This window comes from Spea bombifrons, chromosome 5, assembly GCF_027358695.1.
Source record: "Spea bombifrons isolate aSpeBom1 chromosome 5, aSpeBom1.2.pri, whole genome shotgun sequence".
In the NCBI taxonomy this organism is placed as follows: Eukaryota; Metazoa; Chordata; class Amphibia; order Anura; family Pelobatidae; genus Spea; species Spea bombifrons.
The window spans coordinates 74964037-74990598 of NC_071091.1; the positions used below are offsets into that span (position 1 = coordinate 74964037).

The window sequence follows — 26562 nt, forward strand, 5'->3', positions numbered from 1 at the left end:
CAGTCAATCCCTGCTATGTTGACCAAGTACCGATTGATGTTTGGTTTCAGTTGAGGTTGCAAAACGGATCCGCAAAACAAAGTTGAAACATTTTTCATACTTAATAGACTAATGTAAGATATCTAAAGCTGAAATACTTTGTATGCTTTCTTCACATTCCTATATTTAAAAAAATGGACATAAAACCAAATGGTTAATGTCATATTGTGGCTCTGATTTAGAAATCAGAATGTCCTTGGATTTTATTTTCATTAACAAATGCTGACAACACTTTTTTTTTTACCTTTGGGACTAATTTTACTGTTTCTATTGAAAAGCACCATATATATATATATATGCACAACTTCAAAAAGGCGAAGTCATACTATGTATGTTATCATCATCATCATAACTGTTTAATTGCTTGCTCGGTAACCTCTCTATTGTCCCTTTAAAAGACAATATAATATGAAATTAAGGATGAGATAAAAGCAGACCCAATCAATTGTTGTAGCCACCAAGTTATATTCCATCCATGTGAAGATAAGCATTACAGCTGGCAATTATACAGAGAAACATGGAGCAGGAATGCAGAATACACAGCGCTAGAAGCATAGAATTTTGATGGCAGATAAGAACCGATTGGCCCATCTAGTCTGCCTATTATTCCCGTTATAAAAATATTTTTTTTAATCAGTCGTCGGCCTCGTCCAAGACTACAAATGGTACTTGGGTGGTGAAACCGATGTCCCCAATAAGTGGTGCAAGAATGAAAAAATAATGGAAAAACTGAGAATAAAATTAGGTAAAAAGCTTTTTTTCCCCCTCTTACACACACGATACCGATTTAATTATAAAGAAAGCGGAGTGGCAAGTTAAAATGAACATCACAAAGTCTGCAAAAAAATTGAAGTACGTGACACTAAGTCACAGCTAAACACTTTCATTTTTGGTTTTAAACGATTTCCCCCAGAAAAAAAAAAAACAAATATGAACTGAACTGATCACCAAATGTTTCTTTGCACAGATATCAGCACACAGGAATGAGAAGTTACTTATCTTCGCATGAGTACTACAGGGGAAGGAACTAAGGCCAGATAAGTTTCCATTACAACATTATAAAGCAAGATTACTTCTATGACATAACTGCCAGGTTGCACAAGTTTTACAACGAAATGAAAGAAGTCACTCATCAACATTTTGTGGCAATTCACTGAACGTGGTACTATATTTTTGGAATGTCTAGCTAGAGACCTTTACTTTTTTGTGCTCCCAAATCCCAACCCTCTTAAAATTGGAGAGTACTTTAATAATAAATAATGAACATGGAAGACCGCCGTTATTTGACCCTCTCTGTCTGAAAGCACATCAGCGCATTTAAAAGAATAATATCTAGTTTATTTTTCTCAAATACAAAGAGTGCAAAACAAATTGTTATATTTTTAGCAATAGCAAAGTATAGTTCTTTAGGCTTTAAATGATTTGGCATTTCCAAGTTATTAAGACAGAATTGATGATTTGACAAGCAGAATAAGGGCATTTCACATCGGGTAATCTACCCAAAGAACACACTGAAATCTGACATTGCTCATGAATGTCCTACAAGCAAACATATAGCACATCAAAACTTCTCATCCTGAAGCACACATTTATTTTCCTTGGAGTTTCTCACGATACAACAAAAGAAATTCTTCCAAAACAGATTTTCGTTAATACATTGATATAATATCGCTTAACTTTAAAAAAGTGTGCATCCTCTCCTAGTGGTCCCTAAAGCATGACCTTTGGTACAGTGGGCTGGGGATAAAGACACTTCCAAAGACATCACACATAGTAAAAGGAATGGCTTTCTTGGAAACAAACCACAAAAATATTTTACTGTTATAATTAACGGGGCAGTCATAAGAAATTATAAATAAACAGAAGACAAAAGCGTTACTTGCAACAGTCCAAAAAGCCAGTTTACAAAACGGCATTATAGTTTATTGTACAATAACGTCAAAGAAGCATCAAAACAAACGTTCAAAAACCAAACCGTCCAAGCGACAAAACAACATTATGAAAAAAAAAAAACATTTGTTCTATTGGGTTCTTCCTAAGCCTAAACTTGTAGGATGACAGTAAAGATTGAGCCACAAAGATCATGCTGGGATATAACTGAAAACCCCTCAAATGATACAAACTACAATAATGGATGATAACAACCAAAAAAGGTTTAATATATTAAAATTGTATGACAATTATCGCTAACATGAGGTTACATTATTTCTGGAACCAGGAGCATGGTACAATAATGATGATTATTCCAGATCTAAAAGCCACAGTTACTTAAAGGTCACCCTTAAGCCCATCCATTTCTAGCTCTTTTTGATACACATCATCAACTGCAACTCTGTTACCTACATTTGCAAACTTTTCTTCCTGAAACCAATCAGACCCCAAAAGAATGACTTAAAAGGAAGCAAACTCAACACACTTTCTACAACAAGGACACAGCACAAGCAAGAAGCCCGGGCTAATTCATTATACAGTATCGAATATCTATGATCAGATATATAATAATAATAAACAATATATATACATACACACTCTAAAACACCACGTAGATTTATCGATCACGCTATTTACAAGCCATTTTGCCAGAGCTGAGTTGTAAACTTTAGGTTTCGAATATGGAATCCACAAGTGGAATATTTAATCAAACATAAGCATTTTAAGGGGAAAAAAATGCACACCAAAACCCCCCAATTATTTATTTTCCAATTGGCTTTTAATTATTAATTAAAAATTAGGGATGTCTTATTTTGAAAAATATGCTATGTTTTTCATAATGTACTTATTGACATCCAAAATGCTTATATTTGCCTGAGTTTGCACTATGGCTTGATTGTCAACCAGACCCATGACACTAAATCCCATAAACCACTTTTTTATATATATATAATAAATATATATATATATATATATATATTTTTTTTTTTTATTAATATTAAAATCAATGTCTTACCTGTGTATAGTCAAAGTCAGAGAGTGGAGCTATACTCTTGATGTAATCAAGTCTGAACTGGTTCTCAGGATTCGCCAGTGGAACCGGGGGTATTAATGTTCCCATTGCAGATACTATGGTCTGCGAAGACATGGGTCAGAATTTATAACAGAACAGCTTTAAGTTACGAGTAGAGCGCATCTAACACAGCATGTAAACATGAAAAGCCAAAGCATTACCGAGAGGCCCATAAAATACAAAACACAGGTATGTCACGGATGGTGTTAAAGTCCTATAAGGTCTCATGAACAGCTCTCATGGTGCCAGAGAGTCCTGTAATATATCTCAAGCTGTCATCTGCCGATAGTGAAAGTTTATGGAGCTACAAAAATACAGCGACTTCACAAATATGAACGGATACCGAGGCATTGCAGAATATTCTCAGTGTAAGACCGGCCAGCAAAAGGCTTGAAGATCAACGAAAACCTTGGAAAAACTACAAAATGGGCCAACCTATTCCGCAATTAATAAAAAAAGCAAACACAGAAACTTACCACAATGGCATCTTTTACATTTTTCCGAATGTCCTGGATTTTCTGTTTCTTTTCTCTGCAGTACAGATACAAAAAGTTACGTTTTGTTTTTATAAACTTCTAAGAAAACTAAGGCAATGAACTTAGTTATTATCCTACAAGTGTCCAAAGGATTGGACAACACGGTTTAATATAAACCAAAGCAAGAATTCCTTTAAATTGCTTGATAGTCTCGTTTGGGCTAAAATGCAGTGTAGTCCCACCGATTCAGCTCCCTGGTAAGCAACGTGGCATTGAAAAGTTAGATAGGGCTCGCCAAACTAGGGCTACTTTGACGTAGCGGGGGGCTAAGCAATATATGGCCATAGAGAATCCCCAATATTTATGCCGTAGATGTGTTTTTTGGAATGGTATTCACTGTGTAGCACTTAATTCTTGCTTTGTTTTGTGTATTTATTGGTCATTATTATTCTAGCAGCAACCCGGGAATCTGAATGGGTATGCCTTTTATGCTTTTTAGATTTTCTGCGCCCCTTTCTGTATATTTACAGTATAACCAGCTACCCGCACTATATTTCTATTTAGCCATGAAGTATAAACATATTATATACATGTTCATACATTGACTAATCTGCCAACTTTTTGCCATACTCTTATTAACATGAAAACAATATGGAGGCCCACTGGTCATCTACGGGGGCTACATTCTCAGGAAAGGGGGCCGCAAAAGCTGGCTAGGTGTTTGGATGGAGTTCTCCCTCTCATTCCAAGTTTTAATGTGGCCGACAGAGACGACGTAACTTAAACGTGTCCCATCGTTATCGCTGCCCCCCGGACAATGAAATCTAATGGCTAAGTGGCACAGGTACCAATACCGGCGGGGCATAATGTATAAACAGATACAGAGAAGATATGGAAATTCCCGGCCTCTGTGGCTGTCATTTAATTATACATATTTCCAACGGCGGTGTGCTTGCAAAAGAAGAAAAAAAAAAGCTGCCACATCCTCAGCTCACGTTAGTTACCGCTTCGCTGATACACAGACACAGAATTTAGATATTTGCTGCTATGTGAAAGTGTAGTCGCCATGTTGTTGCTACACAAGGGCCTGTCAAACACTGCAGTAGCAGCGGTATAAAATACAGTACAGAAGCCTACAGGGGAGGAAAAAAAAAAAACACGCATCCATGCACGATGCAAACGCTCGGCGTTTTCCACCGCCGTCAATTCGCCAACACGTTAAAAAGCAAGGCCGGGTACGCAAAAGGAACAAATACCTAAAAAAAAAAAACAACACAACAAGACATAGAATAAAAGACTGGTGTGCGGTTCTCCTTACTCTGAATTAAATCCATTGACATGGAGGATCCTCATTTGTTTCACAATCGTGCTTTTTCCTGACTCGCCAGCACCTGTCAGAAAATACAGAAAATTCCCCATTTAGGCACAGGAATTATAGACAGCATCCACGCGAGAGCGCAGAACACCTAGAGGCCCTCTACATGCCCACCGCCGCCGCCGGGCTCACGGGCATAAAACGTTATATAAAAACGGTAGACGTTCACAGCCGTCGCGTGCGTGAAGAAAACAGCAGCGAGGTGAACGTTAAACAATGCAACACTTCGTGATAACGCACCGTTTACAGCATTGCATGTCCGCACCGTGTGCTAGAAACATGCCATTCACGGTATCCTGCTTACCACACAATATCATACTACATGTCCTATGTGTTCTAATGATAATGCTACACAGATCACATATACATATATATCACATACACATATCCATTGGTGATCAATCCCCCCAAATCCTTGTGTACATGTGTATCCCCCTCCCCCATATACATACAAATGACACCCACCAGCCAACCCCCCCCCACCCCGCCGCTGTGTGTAGTAGTGCTAGGGATTAACCCCTTGCAGACCCGCTCGGGCCCCTGTGCCCGTGCCACCCCGCCTTGCCCCCCCCTTCCTCCCTTACCGAGCAGCAGCAGCCGGTGTGTCGCTTTATAAGCCAACCTTTCCTTCTGCAGCTGCTTCTCTATCTTTTTATTGGCCTCTCGCTGGGCTTTCTCGTCAATGCGCTGATCCTCCGTCTTGCTGTTGCCCAGACACCCCATATTTATTCTCCTCGTGTATGTCTACTTGTGCCCAACGTTCGAAATAAATAAATAGAATGTCTCGGCTTCCTTTCCGGCAGTCGGAAGGCGCAGGCGATCTCTCCGTGCGCTGTATCCCAATAAACACCCTCCCTGGATTTCTGGGTTGCAGAGGAGGGAGGGGGGGAAGCCAGGAATTTATATATTCCTGCGACGGGAAGACCGCCGCTAAAAATAGTCACTGTGCCTCTCTCTCTTTCTCTGATCAGTTCGCTTCTCTCTCTCTCTCGGTTTTTTTCTTCCCCTCTTCTCCCCTCCCTTTCTTCTCTTCCAGGTGTCAGCAATGCCGGTGAAACATAACGTCGCAAAAAAAAAAAAAAAAAAGATAAAAAGGAAAAAAAAAAACAAAAGGGAAAATTGCTATGAAGGGAAAATCAGGAGTCTATAAATAACACAAAGAGGGAGAGAGAAAAGGGGAGAGAGAGAGAAAAAGAGAAGGGCTCCTCCTGGAAACCAGCCTAATGCTGCTTATATTTCTCTGCAAATTTCGGGCTATTTTTGTCTCAGTGCTATTCCAACTCAGCACTGCCTCTTTCTGCAAGGCTAGGAAATAGACGGAAGACCACTCCTCCCCGAGCATGCATATGTACACACATGCAGTGTCTCCTCTCCCTCCTCCTCCTCCACTAAAGACACATCTCAGCCCCTGGGAGAAGGATGCACCTACTGTATTAGAGCCTATCATCAGCACACAGTGCATGCTGGGCTTCCCTAAGTCTTCTTCCCGAGCTGCCGAAGGGGCGTGTGGCCTACTTCTTCCTCCTCCTCTGCACTAACCCTTACTGCCCCGGTGCTATGCGCTGCTGTGCGCGCTCCACTCACTTCCGACATTCTCAGTGGACCTGCACCTTTACTGCCGCAGACATGCGCCATCTAGTGGCTGCCACCGAGAACTGCTGGCTCACCATGTCCACTGACAGTGTCTGGGTTGTTTTGCCTATATTATTAACCCCTAGATGCCAGAAAGTGGCGACGTGTTTTGCACCATCATTTGATTCCAGTTTAGATGTCAAGAACGTAATAAGGAAATACATTTCTTCTATTAACACAATCCTTTTTGATCCTCCAATGGTTGATATGGTGTGTATACACAAGTAACCAAAAGGCTAACAAATATATAGTTCATTAGAGACAAAAAAAAATGTGTCATAACTTCAATGGAACAGAGGAGGTTCACAATTATTGCGTTTTGCAATGTGTGAGGGATGGGCCACTGTGAGTGTACCTGGGCATAGACTACAAGAGCCTGTGTGGCATAGGATTGTGGCACATTGACGCAGAGAGGTAATATATAGGTTTTTTGCCTTTTTTTTAAAACATTTTCTACATTTGAAGGCCATTCATTAATCTCTAGAACAAAAATAAGAAAACACAACAAAAGTTACATCTATTACTATTTTATTACGGTATGTTAGAATTTATCCTTTTCTTTAATGAGATGATGAAACAAAAAACAGTCCTTACTGAAAACGCAACAAGACATCATTTCCCTGAATGCAAGCTAGAATATGACCTGTGAACAAAATGAATAATACTGTGATATATTTCACCATGTTTTCCCAATGTTTGGTGTTTCTATGAACTGTACAGGTAGGTAAACCACATTTTGTGACAAGATGTGACTCCAAATGGCACAGTTAGTGAAACCAAGCCAGTTTAAAAGATGTGTTTGATTCCTTTATTTTTTCACAGTATTAGAGTAGTTTAACATCTAGGACAAGAAATGTAATTGTCATGAAGGCACCTGTTTGCCTTTGATCTCAATGGCCCCTAGTGGCAATATTTGTAATTGCAGCTCCAGTCATGACACATTAGGTCATGATGCTGCTGACTTAATATATTTAAACCAGAGCACCTCAAAATGTTAATATCTGTAAAACAAAGACACACAAACAGGCTTTTAGTCACTACTTTCTCCAGTCTAATTACAGTAAGTAGATTTCTACACATTTTCTAGATTTTCTTTTCTATGTACAACATGTTCTTTCCATGTAACACTACACTATTGCTAAAGAGGTGTGTCATTTTCTATTTTTTAACTTTCATTTGTTAAAAAAAAATTAATTGTCCATAATAACATACAGAGTGTTACCGATACACAATCATTAGAGCTTTTCATTGGAAAAATTGGATCTGATTTGTGATTAATCAATACCAGAAGAGGCATTATTTGCACCTCTAAAATAGAAAGAGGTGCTGTTAGAAACAGTGGATGACACCAGGCAGGTCAAGATGTTTTGACCATTAGTGCTACATTGTGAGAATACTGGGCAGGTCACAATCGCTTCAGTACTTCAGCTTCCCACTGAAATATTCTACTGATTGTTCAGCAAAATACTATAAAAAATTTAATTGGATCCTACTGTTTTTTTTAATCCTGCAAGACAAATAAAGACATCTTTTGTTTTGGTTTTATTTATTTTTTTACCAAAATCCAATAAAAGTGATTACAAAATTGCAAACATGGTGTACATTGTTAACATTATTTTGGCAATTGGATTTGGCTGGCATTGTGACACATATTAGGCACTACAACATTCAGGCACACACAAAAAGGATCACAAAAATGCAAAAAAAAGGTAATTGAGAGCATCTATATACAATATACGGTATATACAAACCTTTGGGTTTAACTGCTGATAATAAGTGGGTATTTCCTGTTAAATGAAAATAAAGGGTAATGTCTTTATCATTTCTAAAGTTAGCCTAATTGTTAAATAACAATTTCATGTTACTATTTAAAAAAATAAAATAGGATTACATTTCATACCATTTAGATCAAATCAATAATAAAAAAATCATACAACTTTTCTATGCTTAATATAAAACGTGAGCAGTAAAACACTGGTATATTCTTTGAAGTTTGTTACTTTCACATCTATTTTTTATTTGGCATTTTTATTAAAAGGGAACTATTACATCCAGGATAAAACCTTTTTGAATGCAGCACTAAAATTGTGCTTATGTCTTATTTTATATTTCAGAGGTCTGACTTCCACCATATGCATAGCCAAGTCATAGCCATTGTCAGTCATGTGATATTTTGGGTGACTTTCCCTGCACTGACCACTAAGCTGATTCTTTACGGCAATGCTAATGAAGTCCTTTCCTTCATAGACTTTCATTAGTTATTGGGTGAGCCATTTATCTATGGCGCTATATAAAAGAATAATTAATAATAATATAGTAGACTGAGCTGAGGTCACAGAGCTAGAACACATTGAAATGGCTAATATGCAAAAACTAGTAAAAAAAAAACCAGCACAATATTTTTAAACCTGTGAATTTGATGCTAGTAACAACAAATTGGTGTAACTGTGACATAATCACACGAGAATTACTGTGTTGTTTTGCAAATTTTGCTTGATTAAACACAATTTTTAAGAAACTGAATAAACTACTCATATTCCCTGTTGCTGGTATTGCAATATATTAAGTATTTAGAATCTACTAAATGCAGCATTAAAAACCATAATTCCTAGTAATTTTATAACTCCGTGTCTAAAGCCTTCTCGCAAATAATGGTTTAATTGTATAAATGTTTGCCTCATTCCTAAATCAAGGCATAAAACAGACCCATAAGAAGTTTTTTTTATAAAGTTTATGGCAACGACCTACCAGTCCTTGCTTTTGTGCTGCATGACAATTCTTTCAAGAAAAAAGGGTTCAGACATAGTTAGAGGTATCCCCCGTTTTTCGAAAAATTGGCTTTGCGTCACTTTGCTTTTACAAAAGACCTACATTAATACCTGTTTTCGGTAAATGAATGAAACCCAAAGAGGATTTTCGCTTTTACAAAAAAAACCAAAAAAAACCGAAAAGCTAAAATAGCTCCCTTTACGTCATTTCAGCTTACAAAAACATTTCGTAGGATCACTCCATGTTTGGACAGCGGGGTAAGCCTGTACTAGGAATAATATTTCTAACACTGCATTTAGTTAGAGAATTGTTCATTGGGCAGAGTAGCCGGCACAGCTTCTAAAAGAACTCAACACAAACAGTGTTGTTCTTCATTATATTTGTCCCAAATCACACACACATATACACACTGTACACATTGTGACTTTTAATACTGTTATAAACTCAGATTTCCAGTAAGCACTTTGAAGAGAGACATATCAGGAGGTTTTTTCTTAGCTTACTAATAGGGTCAACTAACTAGGTACATTGCGTAATTGTCCAAAGCCGTTAACCCCGCGGTAAACACTGCTGAAACAGTGCCGGTACTGTATCTGCAATTTATATAGTATTATGTAAACCTGGTATTTTGTTATCTCTAGTCCCTCACAGGAAAGGAAAAACTGATTTCGACAATGATGACCTTTTTGTGTATGTTTATTAGATGTATATGTTATTTAATTGCTGTATATTTGTTTTTATTACTAAGCCTCCTTTGTTATGTTAATCATTCATTAGGCTTTATTGGGTAAAGTGACACTTCTTCACTAGCTGGCACGTCTACCTGCTTCTTGGAGCCTGGAAATAGGACAAAACCTCATACAATTCTCAGTTCCACCCCCAAAAAGGCCACCTTGTAGATGCGTGGAAAGTGCATTTCCAATGTTTAACATAATGCTAGGGTGTGCTAACATCAGCATATATAACTACTAGTAACACTTCTGCCCTAGAGCAATAGGTATTATTAGAGGCTATGAGGGGGTAGAGAGACTGACGTTTTTCGTGATTAGGAAGCATGCCCTAAACGGCGGCATGATCTATGCTTTTACAAAGATGTTTGCGACTCTTGGCTTAGAGATCACACTGGGCTAGAGATAAAACGCAGGTCGTTTTATTTTTAATGGAGCTTGCAATTCCACATCATTTATCCGTACTTCACTTATAGGAAATCAAAGGATAAAAATATCCCGCAGTATCCATTTTTTCTTTTAATAGGAATTATTATAGGAAATGTTTAATGAAATAAACCGCCGTTAATTTTTTTTCTCTTAGTGGAAATGATTTTTACTTTTGGACACTTAGCCTAAAAATACATATCCCTAGACAAATACAATAGAAAAAAAATCAATAATTTAATACCAACACATAAAACAATCCTATGAATTTGTATAAGCAGAAATATATTGTTATTGCTGTGTTGTTTTTTTAAAAAATTCATGTCTGAGTTTCAGTGCATGGAGGTTTTGGATTATGAATAAAAAATGCCTAATTGAGCAATCTTTTTGGTGATCAGTTAGGTCACTAGTTAGGTGCTTTTACTTGTCCAACAATTAAATGAGTACAAAGAAATCATAAATATAGATATTGTGCAGGACTTGCTACACATACGTTCTCTGCCTTACTCTGACAGAATTTCAATTTTTTTTTAAATTTTTTTTTTTGTCCAGATTTCAAATAATGCTCTCCAGACCTCGCCCTTTATGAGAAGATTCCTGTGGACGTTGCTTAAAAAAAAAAAAAAAAAAATTAAGATTCTGATATGTGCCATATACCTAAACCACACCTCTGACAGCCCATACCTCTGTCCATTCCAGACACTGAATGGGAATAAAAACTCTGATACTTTAGACTGAGCTCAATATACTAAAAAGATGCATATTTCTTTTATGATGCCGTTTCTATTGCAAACAGCAAAAGGCAGGTTAAATATGAGCTGTAAGGCGTGAGTAACCCCCAAACACACCTTTGACGTATCCTCCGCATACTCTAATGCTTTTTTAGCAGGCTAATTGTGGATACTGCTCACCTTTGTCATAATAACAGTGTGCTGATGATCAATAAAAGGATACGTTGTGGTGTCCATGTCCCTTTTGCTAATTATAATTTTGTTTATTCCAATGTCACTGACCAGAATTCTCCCAGGCAAAAGTTATATGTCTCTGGTATAACCAAGACTGGTGGCACTAGCTCTGTACCCGGGATGTTACAGACTGGACTTATGCTCCATGGCGCTCATAAAGCAGAGCCAAGCAATACACCAGCTGTGTTGGTCAGAGCCGCACAAGCCATACATTACATCTAAACACTGCACCAGAGACAACAAAGGACCAACTTTCCTTACTAACATGTATGCATTGAAGTAATCTTGTTCCAAAATAACAATATGTATTTAATATTTGAATTTTGCAATGTCCCCATCTGTCACCCAATTTCATGGACATCATTCTGAAAAAATCCTGAGGTGATAATTGTTTGATACAGTTTGTCGGCAGCCACCTCAGGTATTTACAAAAATAAACATGCACGCAACTCAGCACACATACACTGCGGGACCTTTTGGTGATTGACTTCTGCTAGGTGGAGCCTGACTGCGAAGGAACTTTCCTTAAACAATGCCAGTATAGACAACCATTCTGATCTAAATAACGCTTTGGGAAATTCCAAGGTCATCATGTCAACCCTATTGGATTCATCCAGAGCTTCGCTATCAGAACCTTTTACGTGCTATCTAAGCGAAAAGTACTCATGCAAAATTAATCTAATCCTAAAGATACAGCAATTCGCCCTAGAGCAGCTATAGCATAATATACGGTGTGTATATATATATATATATATATATATATATATATATATATATACACACACATATATATATATATATATATATATATACATACATACTACAAATAACAAAATCTAGAACACCTACTTCTTGCTTCTAAAGAGCACAAAAAGGTACTCGCTAGGGCACACATAGCACAGGTGGGGTATTAGTCATTTCAAAGTAGTTGCAAATTACATATTCATTAAAATTTTCCTCAATTGACTTATTTGACCAATACTGTGTGTTTTTGAATGCCTGTTTTCCATATTTTTTACAGTGCTTCCTTTCACACATTAAAAACATCATTAGGCTAAGCAGATACTTATTTTCAACCTAACCCTTGATGTCTGATTTAACAGACCAGCTTTTTAGTAAATCTAAAAGATTTCTTTTCCCACAATTTCAAGAAACACAGGACCCAAATGTGCTGAAACTTCTTCTCATACAACAAATAGCGCTATACTAACATTACACTAAGATGTATGCTACAATCTTTTTAGGTTAATCTTTCACCTATACATCAGTCAACAAAACAGGAAGGCCTCACTGACCAAAACAATTTACATTCATAGATCTAAGGTATATCAATTAAACAACTTTTTTTTTTTTTTTTTTTACATAAAGCTTAAATATTTTTTTTATTTTTTTTTTCTCCACTATTCTACATGTACTTCTAAGCAGAGGTGGTCATACTGGCCACAATAGAAAAAGAAAAAAAGGCCTTGAAATCATCCTAAGAGATAAAAAATCCTGAGTATGGGGAGGAGTATGAACCTGTTCTTACATATCTTCACGAGGTGGAACCAACCCTGGCGTTGGGTTCAAGCCCAGCTATATTTCTGGGAAAGAAGTGGCTTTGGAAAAAAGAACAGGAAAAAATGTAAATGTTTAAGGAAGTACAATCTTCTTCTATCTTAAGATTTTACAGGACAGACAAATGAACGTTCACACTTGAGAGACAACAGGAGAAATGTTCCAACGCTCTAAAACTTTCTGCATAAACAGAGGCCTTCTGAACAGATTACATTCTTTAAAAGAATTACAAATTTGCCAAATTCTTTTAGTCAGAGACAGCTTATAACAATACACAGATACATTGTCTTCCATCAATGTGTTTCATGTGTTTATGGTCTAGGTAAATCTTTCATCAGTTTTACACCTTCAGTTTGCACAAAAGAAATATATAATATTTAACCTTCCTGTCCCTCCAGCAGTAAAAACACGGCAAATACCCATACACAGTATCAAAAGAAAACAGGTCGACATAGTGTAGCCTCAATGGTATCATTTCTAATGAATGATCCTAGTGATACCTTATATGATGGTTCAATATATATCCAACTTTCTACATCATTCAACTATTCTAATTATGTTTTAGCCACTGTATGAAAGACTTTAATACTACAGAGTACACCTCCTAAAGAGGAACTGTCATGTCCAAGGACGGACCAGGGATTTAAATCAGTCCTGGGGCTTTCAGGTCAGTGACCAATAAAGGACATCCCTTACGAAAAAATTACTGCAGTTTTTCTGAAGTAATACTGCAGTTTTTTGGAGATGAAAAAACTGCAATGCTGCACTTTTTTTATATTGCAACCCTACAGTTGTAATTCAATGTACTGTAGCTTTATTGCATTTGTACTTCTGTACAAAAATAACTCCAGTAAAACTGCAGTACAGTGACGTACAAATGCAGTAAAGCTGAAGTAAATGTGCAGTAATACTGCAGTAAAAGTGCAGTATTGCAGTTTTTTCATGTCCAAAAAACTGCAGTAATTTTTTCGTAAGGGATATGTGTGACTGCCTGCTGGATAGATGTGCCCACACACTATGCTGCGACACTCTTGCATGTACTCCTATGTGCCCATTCCATCCCAGTGGATGCACGTTAAGAGACCAGGTCTGCAGTGTCAGTGAACGGCGCCACCTGGCACTGGCCCACTGGACATTTGGCCAGTGTGCCAGATAACTAGTCAGAGCCTGTTTAAATCTAGATAAAATCATAAATTGTGTCCTGTAATCAAAATCATGAATCACTTTTATTTGTATTAATTTTTATTTGTTCCTTATATAAGTGTTTCTATTGTTAAACTGTTGTCCACCAAAGGCATCGTGAGGGCACTTAATGGAATTTTATCTTCATTTCCCATGATACCTTTGTGATCACTGCAATGGAATCCTACTCTCAGCCTATAGGAGGTTGTTAATCATTTACTAGGCGCTGCATATTGTTTTAGCAGACTGAACTTGTATATTTATCCCCACTGGATTTCGTATTCTTCTATTCTTGAAGTCTATACAACCTGTGGCTTTTCACTCATTCTGAAGGCTAATTCAATACTCCTGAATAGAAATGTATAAAGCAGTGTATAAAATATGCAGTATTACAGAAAGAGCAGATCCCGAAAGAGCAGATCTCAAAACAGCCTAGATCAGAGGCTCTCTTTACGTCATCTTCACTCAACTTCTTCTGTCTGGAGAATAAGGCCCTGACGCAATTTGACCTCTTCCTAAAGCTCTGATTATTATTTAGTCACGGTATATATGAAATCGCTCATATCAACACTTAACCTTGGTAACTTACATACCAATGTGTCCTTGAACACAGCCCACAGCTCATACTTTTATGCTTACTGCGGATATATGGCTCCATGATTAAACAGGGTAATATACAAAATTTATGACACCAATGGGGAGACACCAACCATCTAACCAAGTTGTTTTTCTTATGATGAATATTGTGTCAATGATGCAAACTTTGCTTAATTGTCTCTGTCTTTCAATACCTGCCAGGTGTTCATTAAGGGCTGATTGAGATGTTAGAAAGTATATATACATACATACATACATACACACACACATATAGATTTATACCCTCTTTATTTAATATGAAGGAGTTATAAAAAGTAACACAGCTGGGTAAACCAGCGGCTCAAGCTGGCATTGTTCTACCAACTCTAATTTTAACAGTTTTGGAACCGTATGCGGAAACCTCATGCCTAGTACTGCTGAATACCCAAAACCTTTCCTAGAAATAGTTATTTAATCAAGTAAAATTTTGGATCATTTCGAAATTTTGCCAGAAACATTTAATTGTCAGGTGACACAAAAGCAGGTACCCAGAAGCTGTAGCCATAGAAACTGAAATGGCTTCTTAAAAATATACGGGTTGTTCATTTGTGATATTAAATGTTGATTGGTATAATGAACATGACAAATCTGCTAAGGTTTATTGGCTCAGTATACTACAGAGTGCAACAGTAAGGGGTAAGGGTGTGAGCCGAACAAGCATGGCAAAATCCAAATGGACTGTATGTAGATTTATGGGCAAGTCTACTTCAGCAATGTATATGAAGGAAAAATATTTTATAGTATATCGCTGAGCAAAGCTGTGCTTTTTTGTTAAAGCAACTGTTATTCCACTATTAACAATATATTAAAGAAAGAGTACCACTGCACTGCGATTCAGATTAGTATCTTAGGTGCAGCCACCAGCTCAGTTGCAAGTGGCCACTGTAAAAATGCCCGTGACTATGGTGGCTACTCCGCTAATTAACAGGGCAGGACACAGCCACTTATCCTTGGTGATGTCCAGCTCAGACTTCCCACTCCAGTCAAATTACGCCATGTGTCCCTATTATCACAGCTCTGTGTATTTGATGGGATCCCAGGCTTCCAACTAGTCAGTAAAGTAGAACACCATGTCCCAGCAGCCCCCTACCATAAAAATGCATAGAAACAGAGTATCAACAGAAGCTGGGCTCTGTTAGAATTTGGCATGGAGAGAAGTAGGCTGCATTTAACAATATGCAATGAGCGAGCATGTGTGTGTATATGGAGTGTCTATATATGTGAATGCGCATGTATATGTGGGTGTGTAAATCGCACAATTATGTACATTTGTGTGTTGTTGCATATAGTTGCATGCTATAACTGCATGGTTTAATCACATTGCATACGCACGGATGATTTGCGAATGTGGTCAGCAGAACCACAAAAAAGTTCACGTTATACATAGCCTTTGTTTCCTTAGAGTTTAAAACAAAAATCTAGTTCTGGATATTTACAATGTCATTTCCACCTGGCGTTGTTCCAAGAGCTCACAGGAAGTACCAGGATACCGAGTACAATGACACATGGGAAACATTTAAACAGCAAGACAGTGCTACAAACCAAAAACAGGAGAGACCGTAATCACGAATAACGGCGCAGGAGAGACGGGAGTGATTTTATAACATAGCTGCAGTCCCATTATGTTTACAGAGGATTATATACAATTCATTATTACACAGGGGTTAATTCACTGTCAAATAGATTTCTGAAAGATATGCTCTCTGTTCATTTGAGACAAAATCTCTGCAAAGTGAGACGTTACTAGAGTCCTACATACCACTTAAGAAAGGTCACCTTTGTTAAAGAGAGCTGAACCAATCATACTTTTGTAATTCTGTCCCTTAAAACATATCTTATTTACACAAACTTGCTGAAATGTATGTTTACATCGGTGTAGCCGAGATAGAGGGGTATGAGTGATGAAAATGAACTGAAATATATGGAAGGGGTACGAAGCAGACAAAGAGAAAGCCGCGTTTCTGAAAGAGATCTGGAGAAAATTAAGGGAGCGAGTCCGAAACAGATAAATGGTACAGAAATTGCCTTTTCGCTTTAATACTCTTAAGAAAGGCAATCTAGTTGTTCCCAGACTATATGGCAGTAAACATGATAGTAATTTACAATACCAAAAATGAAAGCATGATAGTAATTTGCAATACCAATACAGAGTCAGACTGTATGCCTGTCACCCTCTCTCACACTCCTTTTGATATCTGTGTAAGGCTAGGTTTCCACTTGGGTTTTTGTCCTGCGTTATTTTCTTAAAGAAAAACGCCAGGAAAAACGCCAAGAAAAGTGCCACTGCATTTTTTTGACCTTAGGCAAGTATCTGCCCCCTCCTGATGTAATTTCCTTGGTAGAGTTCTACTTAAACACGCCCCGGCGGACCCTTTTGTCTCTTTTCTGTGGTTTGTAAGGCATGCTTTATTCCGAATGTCTGCTCCTCTAGGAAGATTGGCCCCAAATGATGGTGCAAATTGTTTGCTGTTGCTTTTGGCATGCAGGATCCAGTTAATGCGTCGGGTATGTTTGTTTGTAATGGCATGTTTGTTCCAAATGGTGTAAAATTCAATATGAACTTTGTTTTGTGTGAAACTGTTTGTTTTCAGCCTATTTCTCGTAGGACACACAGATACTGGGTCCATCCTCTGCATTGTAACTGTGGAAAAAAAACGCACATGGCTTTTTCATGGCGTTTTTTCTCTCCTATAGACTTCTATTGGAGAAAAACACCAAGATTTCCTTGCAAAAAACGCCATAGTGTCAACATGCTGCAATTTTGAAAAACTGCCACAGAGCCCGAAAAAGCAGAGAGGACTGAAAAAACGCCAAACAGAAAAATGCCAAGTGGATATGGCATTGTGCGATTTCCTATTGAAGAACAGCTAACATCTGGCTGAATTGGCGTTTTTATGGGCGTTTTTAGCAAAAAAAAAAAAAAAAAAACCAAGTGGAAACCTAGCCTAAAAGCTCTTTAGAAGAAAGCCAAAAAGCAAAAAAAAATGTTGTGTTTTAGAAAGATTATTTGCAGACGTAAAATACTAATTTTCATGCCTCAATAAAGAGCTGATCCAGAAAAGCTTAATTTTCTATCCCCTTGTTTTAAAACTAAGGTGGGAGGGATAACGTTTGAACTAATATCTCAAAAGACCACCAAAAGATCCCAATACAGCATTCGGGTTAATTGTTAAGGGTCCAGTATTGTAGTTATAGTCGCAGTTTCTTTTTAAGCTTCTGTTCTATGACTCTGTAAAGTATCCTAGGTTACACGGAAATCTGTAAACATGTTTGTCATGGGAATAACTAAAAGGTACACTTCCATGCCAACATTTTTTTTATGTCGCACAACAGTAACCACATAACAGTTACCGGTTAGTCCGTAAACAGTATAAGCGAGAAAGGTTAACTTCAAAATATATTCAAAACAATTAGAATAACTTGTAAACAAAAAAGCTTGATCACATCTTCGGGTGTTTGTTCTATAGGGGTGTAGAAACATCCACATTCTGAGTTTGAAATGCCCTGCTCACGTTGTACCCTTGGTGCTCTCTTTTATACAGAGAAAAGAAGAAAGTGACTAGTAGAATAAAGCTAATAAATGCCCATCCTTATTTCACAGTGTTAGCACCCTTCACCTCCCCAAGCAAAAGCAGACGCAGTAGGTGGTCCCATTTTAAACACTCCAGTCTGCCCAGTTTTCACGTGATATGGTTGTACCGTGTCGGCTGCTGAAAGAAAAAAAGCAAATCTGGTAAAGATGATACTTTTATTGGCTAACCAACGTATAATAGATTGCAAGCTAGCGAAACTATCTAGGTTTCTTTTTCAGGCATATAATATCTGAAGAAGTGACCTAGATCAGGGGCATCCAAGTTTTTTGCGCAGGGGTCCACTTGATCATGTATGTATGTGGCGCGTGGGATGCATTCATTTTTCATCGAGGGAAAATATGGCCTTTTAGCCGTGTAATGCATGTTAATACAGGGTAATATTAGCAATTAAGCTAACGCAGCCAACAGATTGTTTTTACTGAAGCATGCTAGCCATGTAACAGAAAACGATTTAAATAAACAGTAAAACAAAGCCATGAGAATCCTGGTAACTATTTAATGAAAGTTTTATCAAATAGTTACCAGTAACCATATAATTAGAGATTGTAATATGGAGCACACTTGAGGCCTACTGAGGTTGGGAGTCTTCTCTAAATTCACAATAATAGAGTATTATTATGCCGTGCATACTATATTTAAAACACAAAATATGTATAGAAATATATGTACATAAAATTTTTGTATTTTATTATACACTCTGCATATTAATAATACTGCATATTATTGTGTATTTTGGGATGATTTAAAGCACATCCAACCTCAGTAGGCCTCAAGTGTGCTCCATATTACAACCTGCCTGAATGCAGGCCCAGAGTAAGTTTTATTATTTTTTTCCAACACATTTTTATTTAAAATGTGTTCATTTTTGGTATTTTATTGTAACCTGTATTATGGTGAATACGGCAAGTCGTGGATGCCGCTGTCGGCGCGATTTCCGCTGCCGATCACAGGCAGGCCGCACCTCTATGTCTGGTGGGCCTCATTTGGCACGGGGGCCACACTTTGTGATCTATAATACTTTGGTTAGCCGATAAAATTTATATAACACAATCTTCTGAGACTATGTTGAATTTTCAGGCATATGATACCTGAAGATGAGATAGATTGTCTCAAAAATTGCAATCTATTATGCTTCAGTTAGCCAATAAAGGTATCATCTTAACCAAAATTGCACTTTTAGTTTCCAGGTTTCTGTCGTCACGGACAGGGTGCCCCTGATTTTATTGCATTCACATACCAAATGATCCATCTATTCGACTGACTAATCATTCATTCAATTTATACCATGAGGATGATGGCTAACGGTAAGTGTTTTCATGACATTTAGCATTATCTGTTTTGATGCCAGGAGGAAAAAACAAGTATTTTTTTGCTTCTATTACCAGAGGTAATTATAGCAAGTTATGATAGCTTCCCCTTTTATATAAACTAAGCCACAAATACCATCTTCCAAATTTATACAATTAAGCTAAACCACCGATACCATTAAATACAGCTGACTCTTTTATCATGAAGAAAATCAAAACCCCAGCAAACAAGTATGTTATATAAATAGCACAAAAGCACATTCTTCAGAGATTTTTTCAAAACACATTTTAAGATAGCACACTAATCTGCTGTTTGCGCTCTGTGTTGCTTGGAATCCGTATGCAAACAAAACCAGCCTGTGTAAATGAAGTAGAATATATCTGTGCTGTGGGATCGTTACATAGTCAAAAATATCTTGTTTTCTTCTTGTATGTACAGCTATCCTATGCATACCTCCAGACTTCTACCCCATTAAATGGGGACGGTATGGTGGGGGGACGGAATTTTGGAGGTAGAGCGCGTAGTATGCGTTCTCCGGTGTCCGAGACCACCAAGAATTAAATCGAGACCATGGAGTTGGAATCCCAAATCCCGCTGAGCTCTACCTCAGAGGTACAGCTTGCTTGGACTGGGGAAGAGAGTAGCAAAATTGGAACTGTCCCGTGCAAGGAAGGACAGTTGAGAGGCATGGGTACTATGCAAGATACCAGAGTATAAGTTAACCTTATGAAACCCATGCCTAAGTAAGAGGATCCTTAGCGATGAAGAGCAGTGTCCAGGAGGCCTGATTCATAAAAAAGCTGAAAATGACAAGAACAAAATATGCCCTCCAAGGTGACTGGAGTGTATTCTTGAATATCTAAATGTGCAAAAATGAAATTTTGTGACAGATCAGAGTACAATGCACCCAATAGCCTAGATAAGACGATAACACATTATTTTTACACTTTTAGTAGTTACTCATGTATGAGTGCTCCACCTAGACCTGCCTCTACTGATCATTGGAGGTATATAACATATATAGAGGTTGCTTTAGGTACAACTAGGTGCATGTGGGACAAAGCAGATTTTTTATTTGAACATGGGGAAATAGCATATAATGCAGAAAAGCATTGGCTAAATTAGCCCTTGCAAACGCTGACATAGCAAGTATGACACAACCAATTGGTCCTACAAGAGCAGTGATGTACCTGGCACATATGGGAGATGTAGAAGCTTAAAACAGGGTAGTCTATAGTGTATTATTTTGATAAACTATGCATGTGGGGTATTATGCTGTTTAGGGGTGCTTCTGAATGTTAATTAGGTTTGTTTTTAGAAGTGGCTTAGATCAAATAAGATGTACTTCCATTAAATAAATGTGCTTGTTTTCCCATATTTTTGCCTATTTTCTTAATTTTAGAAACATTGTTTATTGTGTAATATGTATAAAAACATCACTTGTGTTGGTACAACTAAATAATAAAGAGTGAATAAAAAAAAAAGAAAACTGTAGTGTGAATATTACTGCTCTTGAGGGGTTAAACATATGTGCACGTGCAAATAAGCACCACAAAAATAAAAATGTACAATAAACCACAATTATAAAAATATGTACAGAATTTAGTCTTTAAAAGGACTACAGCAAATCCAAAAACAATTATGAACTATCTTGTTATAAATAATGCATTTTAACACTTTCACTCTTGAAGTTTTTACAAAGCAACTGTATAGCAGCCATTTTTAGGTCTTCTTTCTAAGTCTTTGCTGCCACCATATGGGCAAAATTGTCATTTACATCTTTACATAATATCCAGGTGTGTACATTAAGCTTCAGATACTGTAACATGCGTATCAGTTTAGGGGCAGTTTAATCTGTCATTGTGTTTTTCTCTTTAATGTTCCCTGTCACTTAAAAGCCGTGTAGAAAAAGTTTATTGAAATACTACAGTTGCCTAGAAACAGAGTCCTGTGATTCCTCCAAAGCCCTCCCCTATGTATTACATCACAGCAGTCTGACCACCACCAACCAATCCCACATGCCATTTCATCCTCCTGCATGCGAAACACCAAGGCTTTACAGACCCACATTACACAGTGATGCCCAGTGAGTGTGCGTCTGAATGAGGTGTTGTGTTATATGAATTATTAGAACAGCTTATAGGTAATGCCTCCTCGTTGATGTCACACATGGCATTCTTAGCAATGAAGACCGACAAGATTCAGAGGCCATGAAATGTTTTTAACAAAAAAATACATAAAAATAATTTTTTTATTGTTTCATATAGCACCATGATAATCTTTAGCGCTATACAACGGTTAGACAGGACATAAACTGTATATAACATAATTTGACTTCTAGAAACAGGTGAAGAGGGCCCTGCTCAAAGGAAATTACAATCCAGATATATGCTTATTTAACCCCTTGACGGCCAGTGACGTGCCAGGCATCTAAGATCGCTTAAAATGTATTGTTGTAATGCCTCGACGTCGAGGCATTCAGCAACACCAAAATTGTCAACAAGCCCCTCCCCTAGACATCAATGTCCGCCATATACTGTATGGTGCCGGACACCCGATTTAATAGAGCTTAGAAGGCGATCAATGATAAGGGGTTAAGATGCATTCCACATTAGTACATAATAATAAACAAAACCTAGAAATGTTGGGAAAAAAGTATCTATGCGAGACAGCACCTTCAAACCATTATACTTGAGACATAAAGCTGGTACCACTATGAGCACAAGTCTCACAGGGCACACTAGTAACGACCAATTTCTGATGATCTACACACGTCACATAGACCTTCATTAGTGAGAGTGTCTGGCTGGGTGATTAAGATGGGGCCCATTCTATTTACAACAGGCAGTTCTATAAGGAGTCAGTGGAGCTGCCTGAAAATATTAGGCAAAATATTGTTGAAAACTTGTCCTGAAGGGTAGGCTCCAGGTAGCCCAAGCCTACAAGTTCCCAGGTATGGGGATGGCTTTGAAGCTCAATGAAGTGGGACCTGGTGTGTGCAGCCACCAAAAGGCTTTCTGCACAACATTTGTATGGATTCCCAGTTATTAGTATGGGTACTGAACATAGTATACCCTGAGACATAGATCCATATTCTGTGATTTAAATAAGCAGATCTAAAATTGTATCTTTGTACACATATATTCAAATTGTGCAGTTCCACTTACTCAAGTAGCCACTCATACACATATATATATATATATATATATATATATATATATATATAATTAATCATTTTTGCTAGGGACATTTAATTGTCAGGCAACTTAAACGTTTTGTTTTGGTTTTATGTGAGCAAACCTTCAAAATAGAAAACAATAGAAAACCTTTTTTTTTTTCTCACATGTTGGAATGTTCACAATTTATGGTGTTATTCAGAATATTCCAGCTTGTGCATGTTTGTTTTTTTTTTTCCCTCTTCAAATGTAATGATTTTTATTTCTCAAGATGAACATTGTATAACGAGTATTGTGATGTCACATGCCTATCAAAATAAAGCTTTATTTTTTCGAGTGAAAGATAGAGGACACCCCGACTCTATTTGCCCCTTCTGGATTTCTTTTATATTTTTCTATTCCTACATGGCTGTGGAGGAATTTTGGCACACTCTTCTTGGCAGCATTGTTTTCAGCAAGATTGGAGGGTTTTGGAGCATGAACTGCCTGTTTAAGGTCATGCCACAGCATCTCAATCAGATTCAAGACTTGGACTAGGCCACCCTAAAATCCGATGGTCAGAAACTGATGGCCAGAAAGGGTGCATGAGGTTACATACAGCAAAAAAAATAAGTTAACCACTGCAATACCAGACATATCGATACTGAAAGAAAACATATCTGACATCACTCTAAAACTAAACTTAATAATAATAATATTAAAACAGCAACTTCTAAAAGAGAGGTACAAAGATGAGGAATGAAAAAATAAAAAGGGTTCTCGAGGGTCCTGTGGACCTCAAGTTACTTCTGCTGGAAAGCCGTTGCACATATCCACCAACCCCTTAGTAAAGTAAAACGTTGTTACATTAGGACTTTATTACATTAAATAAAAGTACAAATCTCAGCGGCCCTGTGGACTTCAAGCTTCTTCTGCTGGGAGGATGTTTCACATATCCAGCACCCATAAAGTAAAACTATTATATGAACGAACGAGTCACAAACTAAAACAATCGTTTTGGGCCTTGTGCACAATTCTTGTGGTCATCAAGATGACTTCTGACAAATGTGAGATGAGCCCTTGTGTTCTTTTTGGTCAGCAGTGATTTTCACCCTGCAACTCTCACACGGATGCCATTTTTGCAGTTTCTTCCTTACTGTGGAATCATGAACACCGACCTTAACGAAGTCGAGCGAGGCCTGCCGTACTTTATATGTTAGCATGGGTTCTTTTTTTGACCTGCTGGATTAGTCATTTTGGTATGCCGACCACTCCTGGAAAGGTTTTCTCCATTTGTAGATTTCCTGACTGATCCATGTCAATGACTGTGTTTCTCATCTGTTCTTGAATTTCTCTAGATCACTCCATTGTGCGCTGCTTTTTGAGACATTTTAACCTACTTCACCTTGCAAGGTTCCATTTAATTGATGTTTAGATTTAACAGGACTGTCAGTAATCACGTCTGGATGTGTCTAGTGAAACTGAACTCAATTATCAATTAAATTTGGTTAATTGGTTTATTTAATAACTAAGGGGGCCATTACTTTTTTAGATAGAGCCAGGTAGGGTTGAATAGCAGTTTTCCTTCTATACATAAAATCATCTTTTAAAATCAGCATTTTGTGCTATTTGGTTATCTTTATCTGATATTAAAATTAGTTCGATCATGTTAAACATCATCTGAAGTGTGACAACTATGCAAAAAATCGTGAAGGGGCAAATACTTTTTTTTACAGCACTGTTAATGTATATCGGAAACCATACAGCATACAGGCACCAAGATTTAATGCTGCAAGAACTGGAAACAGTTATAAAAAATTCTATTGTATATCTTCATAGACAAACAAATAAAACAGATCTGCGTATATGCCTTTGCTTAAAATACTGAAGCACTATGTTTTGTCTACATGGAATACAGCCATAAGCTGATATCATAACGGAAACAAAATTTACTGTGTATTTCCCTTGCTTCTTTTCCATATTTATGTTAACATGAAAAATGATTGTGTTTTGTTGCATAACCAGAGAACTGGTAGAATATGTACGTGCTGCAATATAGCAAGCAAACGTGTTAAGCACAACTTGTAAATTGGACTGAGAGAATCCAGTAGCCTCAGCTATCCCTACGGATTACCTGTGGGTGCCAGAAACGGTCCTTAGTTACTTCACTGAACAGCTTCCTTTAAGGGTGCACTATCTAAAGAGATGGGCAGCAAAACCCCTTACGAAAAAATTACTGCAGTTTTTCTGAAGTAATACTGCAGTTTTTTGGACATGAAAAAACTGCAATACTGCACTTTTTTTTATATTGCAAACGTACAGTTGTACTTCAATTTACTGCGGCTTTATTGCATTTGTACTTCCGTACAAAAATAACTGCAGTACAGTGAATTACAAATGCAGTAAAACTGCAGTAAATGTGCAGTAATACTGCAGTAAAAGTGCAGTATTGCAGTTTTTTCATGTCCAAAAAACTGCAGTATTACTTCAGAAAAACTGCAGTAATTCTTTTTGTAAGGGAGGGCCAAGCTTGTACATTAAAAGGAAATAAATTACTAATTAGGTTACAGTAGACAATATTCACATTTTCCCTTCTACTGGGGTAATTATATAAAATATATAGTTGTTTGTTATACAGGCAATTCTTAAGTCAATAACTGGTAAATCGTTTTTAGCTTCTTTAATGGCCATGTGTGACCTCGTATGACAAACTAAAAATATAGTATAGTTGGAATTGCCATTTTTTTAAAAAATGTGGTACATAATAGCTGGAAAAAAGGCATAAAAATGGAAATCCCCAAGATCTCCTTGGCTTACTGAAGTAAACTTTCAGAACATTAGTAGCTAATGATACAAAACATGGTGGTCTTCTCAATTTCAAAGCAGAATGCATTAAACCCTAATTAGTATGTGCTAAGGCCAATATAGCTCACATCTCTTCATAGGGGAAAAAATAGCCTAATAAATATTCCCAACTGCATTTGCTTCGCTCAAACCAAAATGTTTGATTCCTGAAATCCCTGAATTGATTCCTGAAAATATTAGGCAAAATATTGTTGAAAACTTGTCCGGAAGGGTAGGCTCCAGGTAGCCCAAGCCTACAAGTTCACAGGTATGGTGATGGATTTGAAGCTCAATGAAGTGGGACCCAGTGTGTGAAGCCACCTGCACTACCTGTGGGAAATATATGAATCAATGAGTACAAGAGTTGGTTGCATCCCAACCTGCACTATTTCTGTACATGGATGTCCAACATACATACACTATGGTTTTGTGCATAGCTAGCAGAACCGCCAAAGCAAAGTTATATGCGGAAGAAATCCTTAAAATGCACCACATTAGGATATGACATCTCAGCTTGTTATGGTGTCTTTGTAGATTTCCTCCAAGAGCAACAAAGATGATCTTAGCTAGATCTTTCCTACCATCACAACACCATCAGTGAGAAAACATTGCTCAGCGGGCACTTAGTTTAAGATGATTTGCTGAGATGCACATCATGGCTGACTCGGGAGTTAACAAATGTGTAGCTGAATGTATACATATAGAGTCAGTAAGTCTACTGTATTGTAGTGCCAGATGTAGTGTGTTTGTGTGCAGATTATTTATTTATATATGTATAATGTTAGCCAGTGTATTTATATTGTTGAATAGTGTGTGTATGTGTATAAGAGTGTGGTGTTAGTGTGTATTGTGTTGTGTATCTTTCAGTATGGC

The 26562-nt window shown here is 37.4% G+C and overlaps 1 protein-coding gene across 3 annotated transcripts in view; it reads right to left on the reverse strand.

Annotated features, from left to right (window-relative positions):
* The window catches only part of GNAL (G protein subunit alpha L), a 111099-nt gene that overhangs the window by 65950 nt on the left and 18587 nt on the right, over positions 1-26562 (reverse strand). The window contains exons 1-4 of one of the 3 annotated variants that reach the window (XM_053466195.1): positions 6324-6411; positions 4838-4910; positions 3520-3574; positions 2987-3106 (exon numbers count right to left, since the gene is read on the reverse strand). In XM_053466195.1, the coding sequence (XP_053322170.1) occupies positions 2987-3106; positions 3520-3574; positions 4838-4872 (210 nt within the window). In that variant the 5' untranslated portion in view covers positions 4873-4910; positions 6324-6411. Of the gene's footprint in view, positions 1-2986; positions 3107-3519; positions 3575-4837; positions 4911-5478; positions 5985-6323; positions 6412-26562 lie in introns of those variants that run through there. The other 2 variants (XM_053466194.1, XM_053466193.1) reach the window with 2 other exon arrangements.